Below are 23,734 nucleotides of genomic sequence, written 5' to 3' on the forward strand. Positions count from 1 at the left end.
TAGGTGAATTTTGAGTTGTTCCTGCCTCTTATTAATCTCGAGTAACTGAGCAGCTAATAAACTTTCCTCTCAAGGTTAGGAAGCAGTTTCCATATTAAACTGGTTTTTGTTCTATTTATTTAACTTTGTTTCTTCTGATTCACTTTTCATTAATTTATATTTATGCGTTGAGTAATTGATTTATTTGAAGGTACTTCTAGTCTGCTAAAATCATGACCATGTGCTAAGCAGATTACAAAAGAAAACATAAATCTATCAATAAAGCAATAACAATAAACCAATGTGATCACAAAATCAACAAACTGAAACGAACCAGAAACAAACAGTACATAAAACAATGACCCATTACATACCCTCCTCACACCCGTTATGCCCAAGCTTAATTTAAATACTAACCTGTGAAAAACATGGCAGAAACCCATAGCTGCAGTGAGGGATTTAATGCAACTTAAGGCTTTTATGCTAAAAGCTTGCACGCAGAGCAATGCTAAAATAACACTGACTTGACTTGCATATTTATTCTAAGGCTCACTGGGCAGGGCACCATATAATAACTGAAATCATTATGATGATGTTCTACCCCAGCAACAAGACCATCCTTGTCTTACATTGTTTTCTAATTATTGTCTGCTGTGCAATATAATACTTAAATATACCCACCCGCTGTTCTTCAAATAAGTTTTACCAAGTTGCCTGCTTTTTCTGCTTAGAAAAACCAGTTTATTTTATTTTATTTTATTTTTTTTTTACATATCGAAAAAAAAAATCCCTTTTCTTGATTTCAATAAATGAGTATCCTAAGAATTTAGGGACAAAACTAACCCATACTGATTCTGCCCAAGACTGGAGGAGAAACTGCTACGGAAGCCCTGGGAACGTGAGCAGTCCTTTAGTAATGAAGTCAATGATCATTTCCTGATAAATAGGATACTTACAGTGGCAAGCTCTTGACTCATTCCTTCTTTACTGGAAGATCCACACAGCTGCTCGAGTAAAGTATAACGGGATGCATCTTCGGGCCCGTTCCCTCTATAGTGGACATACAGATTGTGCTGGTATATATCCATAATTGACACCGGGTTTCCGATGAAAGATTTTCTCACATCATTTTCTTCTTGATCAGCTAAAACCAGAAAGAATTGAAATTACTGCACCCTTATTTCAGAAATGCATACTATTTTCTACATATGCTCTACATAATCTTGTCCTTGGGATTTAAAAAAACCCCAAAAAAACCCAACATATTGGATTGCTCATGTCATAAGAGCTGATTAATGCAGGTGCACAATGGACAAGACATTGTATCTAGTGACTGAGATCCCCTGAAGATAAGCATATGTGAAGAAACTTTTTTTTTCTCGATCTGGCAGCTTGCTCCGGTTCCTTTGGACTTCTTAGTCCATTGGAACCGGCACTTGTATCTGGTGCCATGAGCCTTCATTAACAACTTCCCGGGAATTTTCTTCCCAATTGACTTTGGCCCAGTGTCATTGCAACAGTCCTTGGCCAGGGGTCATGCTCCAAGACTCCTCCTGGAACCCTGCAACCGTGTGCTCAAAATCCAGCCACTAGGTGTCACTACTGCACAATGACTCCAACGCCCTGCATCTACAGAATCCCCCGGCCCCAGCTGACCGAACCCAGGTATCTCTGCAAAGCAGGGCACAGCACTGCCACTGAGTAACCAGAGTGCACCACAGGGCAAATGTTAATAGACCAGGTATGATCTGCTTGGTTTTGTAATACAAAGAGGCGCCGGAGTTTTTATTCAATGTTTGGGATCTGCTGGGTTTCACAGGAAAGAGCAAGGAAAGAACCTCCCATGATGACTGTTCCTTCTGATGTTAGTATTGTATTGAAACTTGGGTCTGCAGCAGCAATAGCCTGCAGTGCTGACCAGGTCTGTGCATATTTCTGAAGCTTTGGTTCTTTGAACCATGAGGATTATCAGGACAGCCTGCAGCATGAACAATCTGTTCAAAGTGGGAAGAAAATATCAGAGGACAATTTACAGAATCTTGGGGCACTATACAATTCAGTATTTTGGAAAAATGCATGAAGCTACCTCTGGGGCAGAAAGCTTGGCAGCACATTTCTGCCATTTGGGTTCTATGATGACTTTCATAAAGGTAAAGTTATTATCAATAGCGAGCTGCATACAATGACAGACAGCTATAGGGACTTGCTCTACCCAAAACCCTCATTGGTACAGGGAATCTGAATTTGCATTACAGGTTATTTTACTTCATATTTAAAACATCTCTCTTCTCTGATTTCACAATGTTGCTTCATGTTTGCAGGCTACAAAATGGTGAGGGTGATATTCAAAGGGATTTGTCTGGATAACTTTTGAATTAGTCAGATAAACCCCGATATTTGAATATGAAGGCATTAAACCAAATAAAATGTATCCAGGTAAACTGAAGGCTTTCTGGGGCGGAGATCACTTAGATAACTTATTCAGCTCACTCCAGTGTTCAGTATTAGCCAAACATGTTATTTGGGTAAGCCTGGGCATGCCTTGGAGTTGGATGAAGGTTATTTTGGAATGTTTTATACTGAAAATATATCTAGTTAAGTGCTGACCAAAAAAATTAATATCCCCCAACACTGCATACCTGTAGGCCCAATTCCAACACCTCCAGCCTACTAAAGGAGTAAGACTAATGAGGTCCATAGCACCCTCCCACCATCCCTTTCCCAAGCCCCCCTAAAAGATTTAAACTGTTGCAGGCCTATCAGACCTAGGATCTTACCGCCATCACCGAGCCCCCTCTGAAAGCCCAACCTCAAAACTGTTAGGAGACACAGAACCCTCCTGCCATCTCCCCAAGCCACCATAGCCATGGTAGGATTATCACACTTCCAACGGTGTTGAGTGTTGCTTGGACAGAAACATTGGTGGGTAGTTCCAGGTCACCTAGCAGGTTGGAGGGTGGACTTTCAAAGGGGGCCTGGAGGCTTTGGATTAATTTTGAATTTGTGAAGTCTGGGGATGGGGGAAGATCCTTGGGCCGATAGGCCCACAACATGTTAAATCTTTTGGGAGGCTTGGGGGGAGGATGCTATGAACCACATTAATCTTTTATCAGAGTGTGGGGCGGTGAATCAGGCATACAGGCCCACAATGATAGGATTTGGTTTTTAATTTTTGATCACCACTTAAACCAGCTACATTGCACATATAGCCGGTTAAGGTTAAAGTTAACAGGGTCATGCTCCCAGATAACCTGAAACCTACCTGTTATAATCAAACATAGCTGATTAGGTTTGAAAGTTATCTGGGTAGGAATACCCAGATAACTTTGTTCAAGTGTAGTCAGCAGGAAGTGTATCCCGCTGAATATCCTGGCCATCTTATTTGGCTAACTTTAGCTAGATAAGTTACCATTAGATGCTTTTCTGAATATTGGCCTCAGTGTGTTAAGTAGTCCTGTGACAGGAAATGCTTTCTTTACTCCTTGGGACTTTAACCCTTACTTCACACGATCTGATAAAACCAGATCATAAAACATACATGCATGTGGAAACAGTCACAATTGGAAAAGTGATCGAGGGTCACTTCTACATAATGGTCCCTGGAAATGTCTCCAATAGCTAAGTACTCTAAACCCGGTTAACATCAACTACTCAAGAAATCAACCCAAATTCTGTTGCTTTTGGAACAGGACTTTGGTGCTCGACAGAAAGCCTATTAGAACAAAGAGCTGAGAACCAGAGCAACCAGGATTCAAAATCCCACTTCCCCCAGGATGTTCCTTCTGAACTCTGACAGTCATTTTCTATCTCCTGTTGCCTCAGGTACCCCCTTAGATTGTAAGATTTAGGACAGGGACTTTTTGTACAGGAATACTAATAAATCCTCCAAAGAATCAGTGTATTTCCCCACTAGACCCAATACCTCCCAACTACATCTGTGACTTAAGACAAAATCCAGCCCCCGGCTAACTATCATACTAGCTCAAGGCACTTTATTATGTCAAAGGTTGTAATAAAACCTACCCTGAAGAAACCAAGCTTGGACCCAAAAATAGTCCATCACTATCATACAGTCTCCAACTTACCCTTCTTATCTAAACTAGTGGAAAAAAGTGATCTACATATAAATCCAAGATTTCCTAGCAGAAAGCATCCTTTATCCTTACCAATCTGAATTCAGAAAAGGCCATGGAACAGAAAGTGTCCTATTTGCCATACCCAACAACATTCATCTAAAAGCTGACCAAGATGGTGACTCCCTATTACTTCTACTAAATCTTTCATAAGAACATAAGAAATGCCATACCGGGTCAGACCAAGGTTCCATCAAGCCCAGCATCCTGTTTCCAACAGTGGCCAATCCAAGTCATAAGTATCTGGCAAGTACCCAAACATTAAGGGGTAGATTTTAAAATATGCGTGCACGTGTCCATGTGTGCATGGTTCCTGGCGTGCACACATGGATGTGCCGATTTTACAACATGCACATGTCGTCATGCATATGTTATAAAATACGATGCCCGCGCGCACATGCTCGCCCAATTTTGTGAACGCGGGTGCCCACTTGCATGTGCAGAGGGGCGATGATGTGCTCGGGCCTTTCCCCAGTTCTCTCCCAGTCCGCTTCAATTAAGGAGGAGACTACTTAACCTTCCTCCTGTTTGCCCTCTCCACACCGACCCCTAAATCTACCCTACCTATCTTTTTTTTTTTAAACTTATTTCCTCCTCGGAGTAGAAGTTGCGCACACCAGCTGGCTGCCAGCACGCGAGTCACTGGGACAGCGCAATATGACGCTGTCCTGGCCGTCCCCCGCTCCACCCCTGGCCTGCCCCTATTTAATGGCCTGGCACGTCAGCGCATATTGGGAGATACGTGCGTGGCCGGGCCATTTCTAAAACACACTCGGCGCGCGCACAGCCCGACCAAGCGCATAGCTCCAGGTATTTGCGTGTGCCTGCGAATTAAAATTTACCCATAAATGAATAGATCCCAAACTGCTAATCTTTATTGATTAATAGCAGTTTATGGACTTTAGCTCTAGGAACTTATCCAAGCCTTTTTTTTAAACCCAGTTATACTAACTGCCGTAACCTCATCCTCTGGTAATGAATTCCAGAGCTTAATTATGCATTGAGTGAGAAAGAATTTTCTACGATTTGTTTTACATGAGCTACTTGCTAACTTCATGGAAAGCCCTCTAAGTCCTTGTATTATCCAAAAGATAATTTACCTGTTCCTTTCATGATTTTGTAGACCTCTATCATATCCCCATCCCCATGTCCCTCAGCCATTTTTTCTCCAAGCTGAACAGCCCTAACCTCATAGGGGAACCTTTATCATTTTGGACTGCCATTGCCGCTGTCGATCTCCAGCTCTTAATACAAAGACTAAGGAACGCTGGCATTGAAGGCCTAGCCCTAAAACGGTTTGAATTCTTCTTGGAAAACAGATCTCAATCCATCACATGGGCTAACATAGCTTCCTCACCAAAAGACTTCACCTGTGGAGTACCTCATGGTTCAGTGCTTTCTCCGATCCTCTTCTACATTTACATTAATTGAATCTGTGACTTCATTCTATCCTTCAGTATCAAATGCCACCTTTTTGCAGACAATATTCAACTTTGCACATAAATAGTTTCAGACTGTGGTAACTTGGGCGATAGCAGCTTGGAAACAGCCAGGAAGAATAAGGAGGCAGACTCTGGTTGTTTCCCTTTCGTGAAATGTATTTACACTGAACAAACCCAAAACAAACAGCAGCGCAGTTCACCTTAACTTCAGGTAACTCAATCTTTAAACGTAGCAGGTCTTAGCGTACGTGGGTCCCTGCCTGCTCCCCGGGGCCTGTTTAAACCTTCCAGGCCCTGAGTTCTTAAACTCTGGTGAGGGGCTCCTCCCTTCACCCAGAATTCACTGTGGGTTTGGATTTTAAGGAGGACCAGGCGAGACAACTGTGTCTGGTCCCTTAAGGTAGTCTGAAGGAGTTTTCTACATACTCCCTCACACAGACAAATTGTCTTCAGTTACTAATCTCAGTCAATAGCACAATGGGGCAACAACCACAACTCAAATTAAACCCTACTAAATCCAAACTTCTCTGGCTAAGCTGACAGAGCCACCCATTATTACCTTTATCCTCTGTTGCAGGTTCACTCTGTGAGTGCGGTAAAACTCATATCCAGTGCCCTGAAACATAAACAAGGCCGGTGACCTGTGCGACCCCTCCCCCAACAGGATCTGCTGCCCTGGAACACAAGTATCCTGCAGGCTCCTTTTCTGACAAGATTTGCTACACAAAGCACTTCATGCCACACTCACACACTATGACGGTAACTTTTAAACTGGCGTGTGGGCGTACATGCATACACATTCGTCGGCCTGCACCCAGGGACATGGCCATTTTATAACATATGCATGTATATGCATGCATATTATAAAACAACCTGTCCGTGAGCACATGTGCATGCAATTTTAAGTGGATGTATGCCTATGCGCACAAACGCTGCTTCTACCATGTACACGGAGGGATTTTAATAGACACGTGCGCTGATGCCATGACCAGTTTTCCCAGTTCTTTCCCATTTCACCCAGGTAAGGGATAGGATTTCCAAACCCCTGCTTCTCCCGTTAGCTCCAATCCTTAAAACCCTGATCTAACAATTTATCTTTATTTTATGACTTACGTGTCCTCCATAGCAGAAGGATGAAAGAAAAGAAATAGATGCCTGTAGTCTTAAAACAATCCTTTATTGCAGTGGAGACACAAGGGTAGCCCGACTCTGGCCGAGTTTCGCCGTTTCAAAACGGCTGCCTCAGGGGCTTACAATAATCTTCTTGAATTCATTAGTTATATATCGACTAAGAATATAATGTGATCATATAAAGAGCTGTATGATCTCTTATGTTGCGTCTTGAAGCATTCGCGATAGCAGAACTCCACTAGCAAAGGCCTTTGCTAGTGGAGTTCTGCTATCGCGAATGCTTCAAGACGCAACATAAGAGATCATACAGCTCTTTATATGATCACATTATATTCTTAGTCGATATATAACTAATGAATTCAAGAAGATTATTGTAAGCCCCTGAGGCAGCCGTTTTGAAACGGCGAAACTCGGCCAGAGTCGGGCTACCCTTGTGTCTCCACTGCAATAAAGGATTGTTTTAAGACTACAGGCATCTATTTCTTTTCTTTCATCCTGACGGCTATTATAGATCGCCTTCCTTCGTGCTTTTTGGGTCCTCCATAGCAGAAGGAAAGTTATGCAGCAGGGGGACTCTGGCGCGCGCCTGTATGCGTAAGTATTTATGCGCTAATTTGAAGTTGAAATCCAGGAACGCCCAACAACCCGCCCTACCCCCCTTTTTTTTTTAACTTTTCATTTGTGCGCGCAGCAGGAGATACGCATGTGCTTGGGTGGCTTTTAAAATCTGCTCGGCATGCGCCGGGCCGACGTATTCGTGTATCTCCTTGGTTTTGGCGCGCATCAGACATTTAAAATTCACCTTTAAGTCGGCACAACTGTAGATGCCAGCATAAGCTGTGTTTTAGTACTAAATGCTAGATTATGCTCCAGAAAGCAAAGGTTAGATACAGATACAGCAAAGACAAGAGTTGCAATAACGTAGTACAATAACCTGTCTTATAAGAATCCTCTTTCTTCCTCTCCCTCCAATGCTTCTGTTAATTATATCCTTTTCATCTACACAACTGAAAGCATGCTTTGAGAAACACATGCACTTTTTCAAAATGTGATCCAGGGAAAGAAAACAACTCTCTCTTGTGACGCCATCTGTTTACTTCTTCTTTTCCCACGTTTGTTAGCAGGGGTCAGAGGTGAGAGCGCAGAGCCCAGTAAGGCCTACTTCCTGCTTGTCAGACTTAGGATAAGCAATCCCATTACATCCTCCTTTTCAGGAACCCCCTTACAACCCAAAAACTCAGTACAGAGTATGGGGTTCACATGAAGACCTTTACAATAGAACACCATATATCAAAGGCGATGAAAATCTTCTTCATGTACCTGTACCAGATTTACCAACTGTGTAACTACTTTGAGAAACACAACCTTACTACAATTATACATGCATTAATAAATAAATCTTCATGTACCTGTACCAGATTTACCAACTGTGTAACTACTTTGAGAAACACAACCTCACTACAATTATACATGCATTAATCATCAGTCACGTGGACTAGTGTAATTCTTTTTTCAACAGCCTTTCAAAATACAACCTCAAATGTTCAATTGCCACCATCATGTCAGAGCACAGGCACCATAATCTTGGTCAGGCCAAAACAACAGGCCACATAAGGCCGATCCTGAGGAAGCTTCACTGGTTCCAGGTTGAGTACAGGATACAGTTCAAAATTCTCTGCCTAGCCTTCAAATGTGCAAACAAACTTGCCCTTGAGTACCTTCCCAAGCTTCTATTCACATATACGTCCACAAGAGAACTTCAATCTTTCTAAATGGCCTCCCTGCTCCTCTCCTCTTTTGACAGCTGTTAAACTCACTTGTACAAGATTGCAGACATTCAGCTGCCATGCCCCAAAACCATGGAACAAGTCACCACTATCTCTTCGCCTCGAAACAATCTACCTCAACTTCAGAAAGCAAGCCAAGGCATGGTTACTCATCTGGGCCTTCACACAGACACCATGACAGAGACTTCCTCCTTGCAAAGTCTACCAAAACTCTTATCATAAGACACCCTTCTTCACCCAAGGGCTTTTATTCTAGTATTTATCCTCCCTTCTTTATAGATGCCTGCATTGCTCTCTCATACCCTTTTTTGTTCTACATGCCTACGAGTTAATTCCTAGGCCATGCTCTCCTATAAACCAAACAATCACCAACAACATATCCCATGTCTTCGCCTTATGGTCTTTAAATCTGTGCTAATTGTAAACTAAGATTCCACTGCAATTGTAGTTAATTTTGTTCATAATCTGCCTTGAGACCATTTGTTGGTAAATTACTTACTGTATCTGAACGTAACTAGTCTCGAACTACCAACGAAAAGGCATGAGTTAAATACACAACAAACAAAATAATAAAAGGTGGCATATCAAATGTCTAAAATAAATAATAAATAATGCTGCAAACTACCGTGAGCATTATCTGAAAAGATAAGCTGAAAATCTAAATAATATTTTATTAAGTTTGTCCTATATTCACAAAAATATTATAAAAAATTCATATTTGGCACTATTAAAATTATCATATGTAAAATCTATGCAGTACTATTCGTAGTGTCAGTAATTCTCCTTGCAGGCCAGGACACAAGGGCACACTCTGGACAATCACCTGTCAGTATGAGCAATACACCTAAATGCCCCAGAAAATGGAAGTACTTGGGGAATAGGCAATTAATATGTCCACAGGCTTTTAAGGCATCAAAGACATGAAACAGGTGCCTGCAAAATTACAAATACAGAAAGACTTTACCAATGCACCATTTCATGAAATATTGTAAAGTATCTCAACTAGTAATTGGTGTATCCTAAAAAAAAAAAAAAGAAATTACATTTATTGAAGGAAAAGCAGAGAAAAGAGAAACCTGCTTTTCTGATACTGAAAGAAATATGGTTTGCACCTAATCTGTTACAAAACCAGCGAGAAAATATTGGTCAGTTAGGGAATAATTTTCCAGGTGATCTAAATGGCTAATTAAGGACTTAGCTAGCAAGATCAAAGGATTTCAAAATTAATCAGGCTGAGTGGTTTAAATTTAGCTGCTGAAATTCTGGACTGCCAGATGATGGCATAAGAAAGTTAGATCACTAGGGTTCATTTTCAGCCATGGCCACCTAACTTGGCCGATCAAATCTAGGCACTAAATCTGGCCAGCCTGGGAACCAACAACCCTTCCTGGCAGTCCCAAACTCCATCCTACCCATCCCCCATAAAGTCCCGATACTTGAAAACAGTTCCTCAAAGTCTTGATCTCTCTCCTATGACCTCCCAAATTCATGATGTTGAAAAATGTCTTCACAAATCTGACCCCTCTTCCGTCATAGTCCTTAGGCCATCCCTCCACCTAGAGGCAGGATGCTTGCCTCCTCTGTGCTCCGGTGCCAAGTTCTGAATGCCACTGACAGCATTCAGATATTGGCACTGCAGCATGGAAGGCACAAGCATACTTCTTCCTGCTTCCTGGAGGGGCAGAAGAGGGCGGTGTCAAGGGACTGGGGAGGAAGGGAGATCAGGTTCCGCAGGTGGTAGAAGGATGTCTTCCTTGGATAAATTTAGCTGGCTAGCACTTATTTTTAGCACTAACCAGGTACGTTTTGACTCTAAAGTTTGGGAAGTCTATATCTAGGTGACTAAGGTTTAAGCTGGCAAGATTTAGGGCAATGTTGAGCTGAAAACTGGCCTAAATTTAGTTGGCCAAAATGTTATTAGCTAGGTAAAGGACTATTTTGAAAATTCACCCATTAGCAACATGTTCCAGGTAATGCTGGCAAGGCCAGTGAAACTAGTTAGGGTAATCTGCTTTGTAAGAAGCAGAAGAACAATTTCGATACCACATCTGGAAATGGGATTAGCTAATCCAGTGACAAGACAGCTACTCTTATCTTTCTCCCCAAAGCATCACTCTCCCCAGTTACCTTCCTAGCTGCTTAAAGTGCTTTCTCCTCCAGACCTCCCTTCTCTATTGATATTTAATGCTGCAAGTGCAGCTCATAAAAAACCCAGAATCAGTGTTTTACAGTCTCTTTTATTAATTCAAGCCTAGGGTGAGCAAATGAAAGATTTACTTTTACTACTGATAGTCGGTAACTAAGGCTATGGTTGATGATTGAAGCTGGTGCTCACAAATTCCAAACTTGTGTCGATTCAAACTTTTTTTTTTCCAAAATTTCTTGGCCTTGTTTTGACTATGCTAAAGCATGCCAAAATACAAACCAAATTCAAAAGGATGAATATATTTGCAGTTCAGTTAGCTGAGAGTTGCTTTAAAATCCAGTAGTAAGGTTTCATGAGGTATTGGAAGTCAAGGTCAGAAACGAGGCCAGTAGGCTGCTTAAAATGTCACATGCTTTCGCTTAATTGGAAAGTAGTGTGCTTGACTATAAGGAGGTTAAACATTGTCCATGGATCACTGGATTAATCTGATGCTTTGAGAAATGTAAGCAATTAAGAAAAAATAACCACAATTATTTATAATGGTATTTCCTTAATATACTGCAGGCCTTTATAATTACAGCTAGAAAAGCAAAAAAAAAAAAACAAAGCTCAAGAAACTTAGGCACCAAGCACAACACAGCAACCTGTGATATCCACCAAGCACGACACAGAGGAAAATACAGACTACCAAAGCCATATTGTGAAATTCAAAATGACACCCAATCTGCAATTCAAGTACAGAAGAAATTCTTAAATCCTGCCTCCACAAGACAGCAGTCATATCAGCTTCATTCCAACTCTGGCTCCCATGCTTTAGATTGTGCCTACATTTAAAAGTAGATGGTTTTTGCTTTGTTTTGGTTTTTTCCCCCTTGTGAATTTAATACTCACAAAACGTATCAGACAATAGCACTGGAAACCAAAATCCTCTGAGAATAAAACCGGAGATTTAATAAATAGCTAGGTATTTTTAAAGGCATTCATGACGTACGTTTTGCTTACAAAGATGCTTGAATTAACCCCTAATCTCACTGTTGCAGATTGCTTTGGTGTGACTTTAAGTGTCTGTACTCTTTCAAGAGAATTTTAAACGCCCGGTGCGCGCCAAAACTGGGAGGCATGTGCCCAGGTTGGGCCGGTGCATGCTGAGCAGATAAAAGCTGCTTGAATATGCGTGCACTTGCTGCCACGCGCACAAATGAAAAGTTCCCAAAAAGGGGCAGGGTGTGGGCGTGGTCAGGGCGACGAATGGGCACTCCTGGAGTTTTACATTGAAATTTGCACGAAAATACTTATAGGCGTGTGCCAGGTCCCCTGCTACGTAGCTTTACTTCTGCAATGGATGATGTGCAACTTATAAAAAAAAAAAAAAAGATAAATAGACAGATTTGGTGGCGTTTTAAGGGTTGGAGCTAACGGGAGAAAAGAGACTATTACCCTAGAAGAGTTTCTTTACCTGGGTGAATTGGGAATAAACTGGTAACGGTGATGGCGCCATGTCTTTTAAAATCCCCCCACTTACACGGTAGAAGCGGCATTTGCAGGCATAGGCATGTCCACTTAAAATTGCATGCACACGTGAGCGTGGTCAGGCTATTTTATAACGTGCGCGTATACGCGCGAATGTTATAAAATAGCCGCATCCCTGGGTGTGGGATGACAAAGGCGCGCACATGGGTGCCCACGCACCTGTTTAAAAGTTACTGTCTTTATGTCATCAACCATGATGAAAGCAGCAGAGTCTTATGGAGAAAGCCTCCAACAGTGCCAGATGCTGACAGCGTGACTGTAAGGAGAGGAAAGGCTAATTACATTTTGCTTTTCTGTATTTTATTTTACCATTCTATGTTTTTGAAAGGAAAAAAAAATAGAGATCCCTTGCTTGAATTTAAAAGTTAAAGGTTAAAGTAACAAGTTTAGCACTGATAGCCATAGCTTGAATTAAAAGTTGGGGCTTTCCCAGGCTTGCTGTGATTTGCTAGGTTTATTAGAGTTGAAACAAATTACCGGTAGTTAATATACCTCAGCTGGGTATTGTGTGTGGCTGATTAGTCAGCCCATAAACCTCACCCTTAGCTGGAGGCTTCAGGGGCTACTTAATTCCATTAAGGAATAGGTTGTATGAACTGGAATCTTCCTGGAAGAGTCCTCTAGTTGGAAAGCAAAAACTCTGCCCCGGCGAAGACGCTGGCCGAGTGAGCTGATGAGATCTGGATGAACGTGAGAGGCTACCAGGGGAGCAGGCTCTGAGATGGGACTTTCAAATGGGTGTGCGGGTGCCCAGATACCTGTGTGTGTTGGCGGGCGCCCACAGACGTGGCAATTTTATAACATACATGCACATGTCCTAAAATACCCTAAGTTTGCATTGTGCGTGCTCCTAATTTTAAGCTTGTGCAAGCTTACGGATGCCCACCTAAGGGTATTTTCTAACAGATGTGCAACCAGCCAAGGACCTGTTTCACCAGTTCATCCACCAGTTTGCTCAGTGTTCAGCTAGGTCCTCCCAACCGCCCCCTGGTTCTTTAGCTTATATTCCCCCCCCAGATACCCCACACTCCTCAAAGATGCATGTACATTTTATTTTGAGGCTTAAACTTCCTCCATGACAGCAGTAAAGTTATGCGGCACTGGACCTGGGCCCTGCCCCAGAACGCCCAAGCCTCACCCACACCACGCCCCTTGTTTCTCCAATGTGAGATATTCACTCATCGGGACTTGTATGCACAAGTGGGCGACTTTTAAAAATCAGGTAGGCATGCACATGTCCTACATGCATGCGCCCATTTCCTGATTTTGGCATGCACCCAGCTTTTAAAATCTCTCTTTTTAGTTACTAAAATCTAAAATATCAAATTTTTGAGGCTAGTAATATTAAATCCCTATGAATAAATTCCTAGCCTAACCTTTAAGGCCATGCAGTTTAGCATTTAAGGAACTTAAACTTTATTAAGCATTCCCTACTCCCTTTAATAATTTAGAAGACGATTTTCAAAGCAATCTAACTGTGTTAAACCAGATTAACACACCTAGATTGCCCTGATTGAAACTCTGCCCAACTAAAAGGGTACATGAGCTTCCACACCATGCATGCATTTCACCTAAGAGTAATGAGGAATTCCCTGGGGCATTTAGGAGGAAACTGTGTGCAAACATGGTATTTTTAAAAATATTCAACTATTTTACCCCCCACCCCAAAAAACAAAAACAAAGCCAGGGCTTCCCAAACCTGTCCTGTGGTTCCCACAGCCACAGAAAGATAACTGTATATGTGACAGTCAGTGCAAATGAATGGATAACCCTAATCCCACTGCTAGACTGCAATCTGCATAGAAATTTTCAAATAGCTTACCATAGTTGAAAAGTCCATGGGTACTTTTATCAAGCATACTGTCTGCCAATTTTCAAGTGTTCAGCTGAAAATTAGCAGAAAATGCACAGGCTAAAAGCACCCGCATATTTGGCATCTACTATTTCAGGGCTTCCCAAACCTGTCCTGATGACCCCACAGCAAGTCGGGTTTTCAAGATATCCACAAAAAAATGCATGAGATAAAGTTGCATACCATGGGGTTGGGAAGATGTCAGTTTAGAATTTGTATTGCTGGAGGGAGGGGGCCATTTTTTTGTGGGTCTGGGACAGAGCCTGAATGAACTGGGGGGGGGGGGGGGGAAGCACAGTAATTGTTTACACAGGGCAGGCAAAAAAAGCTAGTATCGGCCCTGCTTTAACTATCAGTGAAGAGACCAGTTATTGCCCATGCACCATGAATAAATTAATGCTAAGTGCTAGTAGTTGCCACAGCTATCGGCACTTAATACCATGCTGAACTGGAGGAGGTAGGAGCCTTCCCTCTTCCAATCTGAATTGGGGGACACTTTTGGCTCAGGGGTGGCGCTGGAAGGGTGATTTTGGCACGCAAATGTTTTTTTAAAAGGTAGGGTTGGGGCAATAAATGCAGCTTGATTATGTTACATGCAGCTCTCTTCTTTCAATAAGGAATTGACTCAAGTCTCCCCAACTGTGCAGCCCAGTTGTCCATGCCCACTTCCACAGAGCATCCAAAAACCTAGGAACAAATGGATTACAGTAGGCTCTGGTAGGCCAAGATCTGAGACACAGGTACACAGACACTCAAATGATAGCGGTACAAAATGCCTTTTCTGTATTGAAAAATGAAGATGTTCCAGCAGTGGAAACTCCAATAGTATCTGAAAGGAAAGAAGATACCCAATGCACAAGAAAATCCCATAACATGATTAAAAGTCATAACAGAAAGATTCTTGTGCTGGGAGACTTGGTCATTAGAATTACTAATTGGAGACTTCATTTCAAGGGGAACAGAATAGTTAAATGTCTTCCAGGATCCTCAGCTGATAGATGTGCAAACCAGATAGTCAATTCAATTAAAGAAGAAAGTAAGGACTCAAAAATCAATGTTATCATTCTTCTGGGTACTAATGACCTTGCTAGAAATAGTATCTAAACAGTAAAAAGATTTCCAGAATATGGGGAACTAGAATGGGCACATGGCAAAGACTATTGCCTTTTCAGAAGTGTTACCCTGTTCACCAAAAGGGGATGGAAAGGCTAAGCCATATAGACTTGAATGCATGGCTCAAATCATGGTGTAAAGATAGTGGTTTTGGATACGTTGGAGGCTGGGGCTGTGTATGGAACAGTAAAATGTTGAATAGTAAGAATGGCCTACATTTGTCTGTGGTGGGAAAGAGGATGCTAAGCGAGAAATTCAGATCATGTATTATTAAACATTTATGTTTAAATATCTTTATTGACCACAACCACAAGAGAATAAAAACAACCCTCTCAAGAGTACTGATGATTCCATAGAAAATAGAATTATACCACAAAACTAGAGGGTGGGGATGGCCAATGAAACTGGAATTTCACCCCCAAGCAATACAAGAAGTGAGAGGTGAAAATAGCAGAAAAAGCGAATAGGAAGAGCGTCAAACCAAGGAAGAAAAGTTGGAAAGCACTGACAACAAATGCTTGTAGCCTGGGCAATAAAATACCAGAGCTGCATGTCTTAATGGTGGAGGCAGACTTGGATATTGTTGCTGTTACAGAGACCTGGTTCACAGAGTCTCATGATTGGGATACGGCCATTCCAAGCAGAGGGGACAGAAAAGGGGGAGGAGTAGATCTTTATGTCAAAAACAATATCCAAGCAGCTGAATTGCAAGGGATGTAGGGTACGGAAGAAGCATTTTGAGCTGCCCTAAAAAAAAAGAAGATGGTGCTTCCATTTTTACTGGTGTGGTCTACAGGCTTCCGATTCAAATAGAAAAACTAGACAGAGATCTGGTCAAAGACATCCAAAAGTTGGGAAAGAAGGGTGAAGTGTTATTCATGGGCAATTTTAATCTGCTGGATATAGATTGGAATATCCCTTTTGTGGAATCTATAAGAAGTAGAGAGATAGCAGATGCTCTTCAAGGGGTTCTGCTCAAACAATGGTAATGGAACACATGAGGGAAGGTGTGATACTCAACATAGTGCTCTCTAATGAGGATGTCACCTCTAATGTCCAGGTAGGTGCTCATCTGAGTGTATGGTTTAATATAACAAAAGGGACACAGAGAAGTCACATGAAGATCCAACTTTTGAATTTAAAAAATATGGACGTACCTGGAGGAAGAACTGGAAGACCGGGAAAAAATGGGTAAGGTGGAACAGTGGATCAAATTAAAAGGAGTTATTACAATGGCAACAAATCTATAGGTTAAAAAAGTAAATAAAAGCAAGAGGAAAAATGAACTGATCTGGTTCTCAAAGAAGGTGGTTGAAAAAATAAAGGCAAAAAGAACAACATTAAAAAAGTATAAAGGATCCCAAAAAGAGGAATACATGGAAGAATACCTGATGAATTTGAGGGAGACAAAGAAAGAAATCAGGAAAACAAAAGGTGAAATGGAAGAAAGGAAGGCCAAAGAGGTAAAGTGAGATGGCAAAACATTTTTCAGATATATCAAAAAAAGGGGGAAGACCCGAGGAGGTATAGTGAAATTGAAATGTGGCCAAGAGCAATGGGTGAAGAAAGAAGAAGAAATAGCCAAAACTGAATAAGTTTCTTTTTGGCTAACTCTAGCCAGCCCCAGAAGCAAATCTAAAGCCACCCGGGAATGTGTTCCTGGATTTTAGGATTAACTGGCTATATTTACAAGTATACAGCTGGTCAAGTGTTGATTGTGTCTTTGAAAAAAAAAAAAAGGAAAAAGCTGCGCAAGACTGGCATCCCAATTCCCTGACCCCCATCCAACGGCTGCAAAATGGGCCCCCACAGGGTTGAGTCCCCTGACCCCCTCAAAGCCCTCCAGGTAAACTTAAAAACAGAAATGGCATAGCTTTGCTCACTGCCCCTCCCCCCAGTTGGCCAAAATATGATGAAATCCCCCCCCCCCCCCCCCCCCTTTCACCTCCATTCCCTTCATCCCAACCCTAGCTCTTCCTCCCTCCCGGAACCTTATCAATCTCTTTTCAGTTGCCAGGATCACGGTATGCTTGTACAGACATAACGCTGGACATAGAAGCTACCAGAATACTACTCTGACAGCAATGCTAGCAGCTGATACCTCCAGGATACTGGGCATGGTGGACATTGGTCTGATACAGTTTAGCACTCCTCCTGTTCTTATATTATTGAAATCTGATTGGCCATATCTGCTACATTCATAAACATCAACAAAAGAAAATTTATGTTATGTTTGTTTTTTTTTAAATTTATTTCATACTTCCTGAAAATGTATTTAATGTTTGCTGAAATAAAGGCTTTTATGTGATGGTTACTGAAGTGATTCTTACAATATAAAAATAAATACTATATAAAGCTTGGAGTTCTAAAATGAAATGCCATAAAATTTTAATACCAGGGAATAAATACCAGAAAGCTAGGATCCTTAAAGTTTAATCATGTTGCTAGCAGCATAATTCTCTTTACGACGATCTTTTCATTATTAATTCGCCAGACCAGAAAAGAAAAAAATTTCAAACAAAAATAATCCATTTAGAAGGCAGAAAACTTAATGAAAAACATTAAAGATAAACAACAGCTATGAAAAAATGATTTAAAAAAAAGAGATACAAGCTTTGAAATTTCCATGATACAAATATTTAAGCTGAAGTTGGTAAGGTGATTATTATTATTATATTTCTTATTGTACCTCATTTCTAGTTAAAATCAAAGTGATTTAAAAATTACATCTTATGTCAAGAGGACTTCCGGTCAGTCAAACAAGCAAGAGCAGTATCTGTTGTGGACTACTACAATGGAATTTATTTTAGCTTACAAAAAAAAAAAGCTTTTAAGAGTGCTCCAATTAGTGCAGAATGCAGTTGTTTAATTATGGGGTGTAAAAGAAGAGATCACATTACATCTGCACTATTGGAGCTGCACTGGCTGCTGATCACAGCAAGGGTTACATTCAAGATTTTAATGTTGATTTAAAGACCATGCAGAAGAAGGGGGCAGAGAAATCTGCAGGAGCAGTACTATAATAAGCTGGCTAGGGCTTTATGCTCGGCACAAAAAAAAAAAAATGCAATTAATGGTTCCATCTTTAGAAGAGTTTCCACTTCAGGTTACTCATAGTCCAGTCTTCTCCATTGTGGGATCACAGTGTTGGAATAACTTGCCATTAGAATTAAGAGCGGAAGTTGAATTCGTATTTTCCAGGAAAACGCTGAAAATGTGTTTATTTAAGGAAACATTTGATTTGTGTGGCTGACTTGTGCCGCTTTATTATTATTGTCTGCTGTTGAGTTTTAATTAAAGATACTAAAGGTGTTAATTAATTAATTAATTTTTTTTTTTTGCTGATTTTATATTGTATTTTATGTTTATTTTATCCTGGTGATTTTGTAATATGGTGTGATCGGCCTTGGGCAATAGCATTGAAAGAAGGCAGAGTATAAGTATTATAAATAAATAAATTTACCTTGCTTGCTGTTCTTTGTAATTTTTAACAGCTTTTCCTCAGTTCCAAAATCATTGGTTTCATATTCCGTTTCAGTGTCGCTGCCACTGCTGGCAAAATATGTGCATAATCTTAGTGTTCTGTCCTGCGCAAGTAATAGGGAACTATATTAGATTACGTGTATGAATCCAAACTGGGACAAAAAAAGTATTAAATGCTGGACATTTGGAGAAATTCAAGCAAATATGCAAACGCATTAACTAGATAAGACTGTAGCATTGCAATTAAGAAAAGGACCCTGAAGTTATTTTGAAAAATATAAATTGACAAATTTTTTTGTGAAATGAAACAAGAATTTTATATACTTAGTTTTTAACCATTGAAACATAACATTTTGAATCGCTCATTTAAATATCTTAAGCCACATCCAATTACCTGTTCAATAAGGATTTTTCTCATAAGTACAACACAGCAAAATAACTATACTTAAATAACCATACAAAAGGTTGGCCAATTAGGGGATCATTTTCAAAAGGACTTACACTCTTAAAACTGGGTTTTCATGCATAAATGCACTTTATATACGTAAGTGCACTTTTGAAAATTGCTAGAATATATGCACGTGTAAGTGCACTTTAAGTACATAACTGGGCTTTTTAAAATTGCTATGATATATTGCTACTTTTATGCATGTAAACCCTTTTGAAAATCACCCCCTTTATGATTAGCATGTAGTTAACATTTTAATGTTTACTCACCTTCCTTCACCCTATCCCCCTCCCTCTCCCACTATCCTCCCGATGCTTTGTTCCCCTTCTCTGCCTCATTACTTCTCTATCCTTTCCATTTCACCTCCACCACTATGCCTTCCCTTTCCTACTCTTCCCCCAACTCTTTCCCCATCCCCCGCATCCACTACCCTCTGCTCAGATCACCACCCTTTCGCTTTGCGAACCCTTAAACCCAGCATAAATCCCTCCTCCCTATCCTTATCTCTCCATTAACACAACTCCTCGACCTCACCACTCTTTACTTTTTAATGCACACTCCCTATCCAAAAAAACTCACATCCTCGATGACCTTATTCATGACCACAAACCTGAAATCTGTACAGTCACGGAAACTTGGCTCAAGGATACTGACACAGTCTTATTGAACCAACTCCCCTCTTGTTCCTATGACATTTTTTCCATACCTAGACCAAAAAAAAAGGGAGGTGGCATTCTCCTTATTGCTAAAAAAAAAAAAGCCTTAAACTCACACCTATAAATATCAGCCCCCCTCCCAAGTTCGAAGTCGGCCTATTTAAATCCCCCCGACCTACAAATCTGCCTCATCTATGCCCCCCCTGGAACATAATCCCTCACCTCTCATAGAACTCTTTTCCAATAACAAACAACGAAAAAGCTGCCATTCTATTGGGTGATTTCAATCTCCACATTGATTCTACACCCCCCTCACTGTCCTGTGAAACCTTCATTACTGCCCTTCATGCCCTAGGCTTCACCCAAATTATTTCAGCCCCTACACACAAGGCAGGGCACACCCTTGACCTCATTTTTATCAATTCCTGCATCCCTGTCCCATGGTCTGATCATGCACTCATCGAGACTCAACTCACTAACACCTGCAACCATACTCAAAACAATACATCCTTTTCCTACCGTACAACTTGCACAACTGAGGAGCTTACCACAGCCTTCTCCGAATCACTAAACAAACTTGACTGCTCCACCCCTGATACCGCACTCAATTCATGGGTCAGCCTCACCCATGATATAGCCAACAATTTATGCCCCCTCATCACACGCAAGCAACGCACCTCCCCCTCCAATAACAAACCCTGGTACTCCAAGGAGCTGCAACAAATGAAACACAACCTTAGACTTAAAGAAAGAGCATGGCGCAAAGACCCAAACCCACAGCGCTCCGCTGCCTACAAATCCTACCTACACTCTTACTGCCATGCCATTCAAAACACCAAACGCGACTACTACGCTGTTAAGATCCATCAATTCACGTTCAATCCCAAAGCCCTCTTCTCCTACGTCGCAGCCCTCACTACTCCCCTCACTCCCATCATCACTGATGAAGCAAGTTCGAAATGTGAATAACTCGCTCACTTCTTCCACAACAAAATTGCCAACCTTCTCCTTACTCTCCCCCCTGCAACTACCCCTCCTCCCTGCTCCCCCCAGCCCAAATACATCCCCCCTCCCTCCCCCCTGAAAAATTCTTTCAACACCATAGAACTCACATCCTCTAAGGAAATCGAGACAATCTTTAAGAAATCCAAGCCTGCATCCCACCCATCTGAAACCATACCCACGAAAACTCTACTCTCCATCCCTAACATCATTGCTCCTCCTCTAGCAGAGTATTAACTGCTCCCTTTCCTCTGGCTCAGTTCCCTATCCCCTCAAGCATGCAGTTGTCAAACCCCTACTCAAGAAGCCTTCTCTGGACCCTAAAAACCCAGCTAACTACCATCCCATTTCCAATCTCCCACTCATTTCTAAAATCATGAAGAAGGTTGTAAACAACCAACTCATGGATTACCTAGATGACACGACATACTTCATTCCTCAGTTTGGTTTTCGCAAGTACTTAAGTACCGAAACCCTCCTTCTCTCACCAACTTTCTCCTCACAGGCCTTGACCAAGGCCATAACTTCCTCATCGCGTTCCTTGACATCTCCGCAGCGTTTGATATGATAAGCCATGATCTACTCATCTCACGCCTTGCCGACATCGCTGGCACTGCTCTACTATGGTTCAGATCCTACCTTTCTAACAGATGCTTTTCTGTAAAACTAGGTACCTCTGAATCCTCCCAAGGTGTGCTCCAAGGTTCTTCCCTCTCCTCTACCCTTTTTAACATTTACCTCCTCCCCCTCTGTCACCATCTATCAGATCTCGGCCTTAAATTCTACATATACGCAGATGATGTCCAAATCATCATCCCTATCCAGGACTAACCGCTACCTTAAATTTCTGGGAAAAATGCCTCTCCTCTATCAACACTTTTCTGACCTTCCTTCAGCTTTCCCTCAACGCCGCTAAAACTGAGCTCCTCCTCATCCATAACCAACAGACCTTCAAGCTCTCTCCTTCCAACGACCCTATGATCGCCACTCTCACTTCTCAACCTCCTGTACAAAACCTTGGCGTCCTAGTTGACGCACATCTGAACCTGAAAAACCATATTACCTCTGTCATAAAAGGAGGTTTTTATAAACTCATGGTTATAAAAAAAGCTCAAGCCTCTACTCCACACACACGATCTCAAAACTGTTGTCCAAGCCACTTTATCTTCTAAGCTTGATTACTGCAATTCCCTTTACCTTGGTCTCCCTCGCTCCACCATCAGACCTCTACAGATATTACAAAACGCTACAGCAAGGATAATTAGCAATGCCCGCAAAGCAGATCACATAACCCCTATCCTCAAGGACCTACATTGGCTCCCCATCTCATTCCGTATACCTTTTAAAATCCTTACCATCATATACAAAGCCATCCACAAATATAATTCCTCATGGCTAAGTGAACCATTGAAACTTACACAATCCTCCCGCCCCACCAGAATGAACTGTAAATGCACATTACAAGTCCCCCCCACTTAAGAAAGCTCGATTTACAGCCACAAGATATTGTGCCTTGTCGATTGCTGGCCCCACTCACTGGAATACTCTACCTCTCAATCTCCGCCTGGAGCCATGCCCTTTCAAATTCCGAAAAATGCTGAAGACATGGCTCTTCCACCAGGCTTTCCCGGATTAATTCCTTGCTGACTTCTGCCCCTTCCCCATGACCTTCGATATAATCCTCATTGTTCCAAAGTAACCTGCTGAATCATCCAACTATTGTAATACTGTTGCAGTTTTGTAAATTCTCTTTTCCCATTTTAGTTTATTGCTCTTTATTGGTTTCTTTTGTTAAGTTTGCTTCATCCTTGCTTCCTATTTCCTATTTATCGGTTGTCCTGTTTCCTCCTCCCCTGTTTATTGTACTTTCCATCTTTTTGTTAAAATGTAAACAGATATGATGTGTATTTTAATGTCGGTATAGAAAAGCTGTTAAATAAATAAATAAATAAATAAATAAATAATGAGAAAAGCAAAAATGTTGCTTTTCAAGTCAACTATGTTATTTATTTATTTATGTATGTATGTATTTAAAGTCTTTTATATATCGGAGTTAGCAGGGACATCACACCGGTTTACAATTGAACAGAAGGTAAGAATTACATTATAACAAGGAAGAGTTAACTGGGAGGGGAATAACAAAAGAGCAGCGAGGAGGATAAGTTAAAAAATAACAACATCAAACGAACCTGGCAAACATCAGCAGTAGGGAGATAAGATCTTTGTGCATCTTAGCAGGGAAGTCATTGGTTGTAGGGGACTATTCAGGGTATGCTTGTTTGAATTTATCCTCTTAATGCAAACCAAGAAGGTAATTTTCAAAGGAGTTACGTGTATAAATGTAACATATTATCACAGCAATTTTCAAAAGCCCATTTATGCATGTAACATCTATTGACAATTCAATGGCATATATCAGAGGTTCCCAAGGCCAACCTGGGGAATATCCAGCCAGTCATGTTTTCAGGATACTCACACTGAATATGTAAGAGATAAAAATGTGCATGCTATGGAGGTGGTAGATGATAATTTATCTCATGAATATTCATTGTAGATATCCTGAAAACCTGACTGGTTGGGGGTCTTCCAGGATAGGTTTGGGAGTCACTGGCAAATATTGTAGCAATCTTCAAAAGCCTACTTACATGCATAAGTACACATGTAAAACCCAGTTTTAAGCATGGAAATCCTTTGAAAAATTACCTCTAAGGTTCTGAGAGTTAATCATGTATACTAAGTATCATATATGACACAAATCTGTTTTAAGCTAAACCTTAGGAATGTTATTTCTAAGACCATTTTGGGCCACATTTACTAAGCTTTTTTCCTATACAGTATATACAAAATGGGCAGAAACCTTCAGTAAATAGGCACTTTTAGTAAGAATAAGCATTCATCTTATTTCACAGACACATGAGCGCTGTTTTCAAAAGGTTTTCTCCCAGTTTTTAGGAAAGTCCTCTTAAGAAAATCAGTTCTTAAAGGCTTGATTTTCAAAAGGTTATACGTGCATATATGGGCTTTTAGAAATT

General features: G+C 41.1%; 1 protein-coding gene across 1 annotated transcript in view; it reads right to left on the reverse strand.

Annotated features, from left to right (window-relative positions):
• NCKAP5 (NCK associated protein 5) overlaps positions 1–23,734 on the reverse strand; it is a 1,124,153-nt gene that overhangs the window by 59,688 nt on the left and 1,040,731 nt on the right. The window contains 2 exon segments of the mRNA XM_029607891.1: positions 936–1,123; positions 18,577–18,700. Coding sequence (XP_029463751.1) covers positions 936–1,123; positions 18,577–18,700 — 312 coding nt within the window.

The sequence above is a fragment of the Rhinatrema bivittatum genome, chromosome 6, assembly GCF_901001135.1.
Source record: "Rhinatrema bivittatum chromosome 6, aRhiBiv1.1, whole genome shotgun sequence".
Lineage (NCBI taxonomy): Eukaryota > Metazoa > Chordata > Amphibia > Gymnophiona > Rhinatrematidae > Rhinatrema > Rhinatrema bivittatum.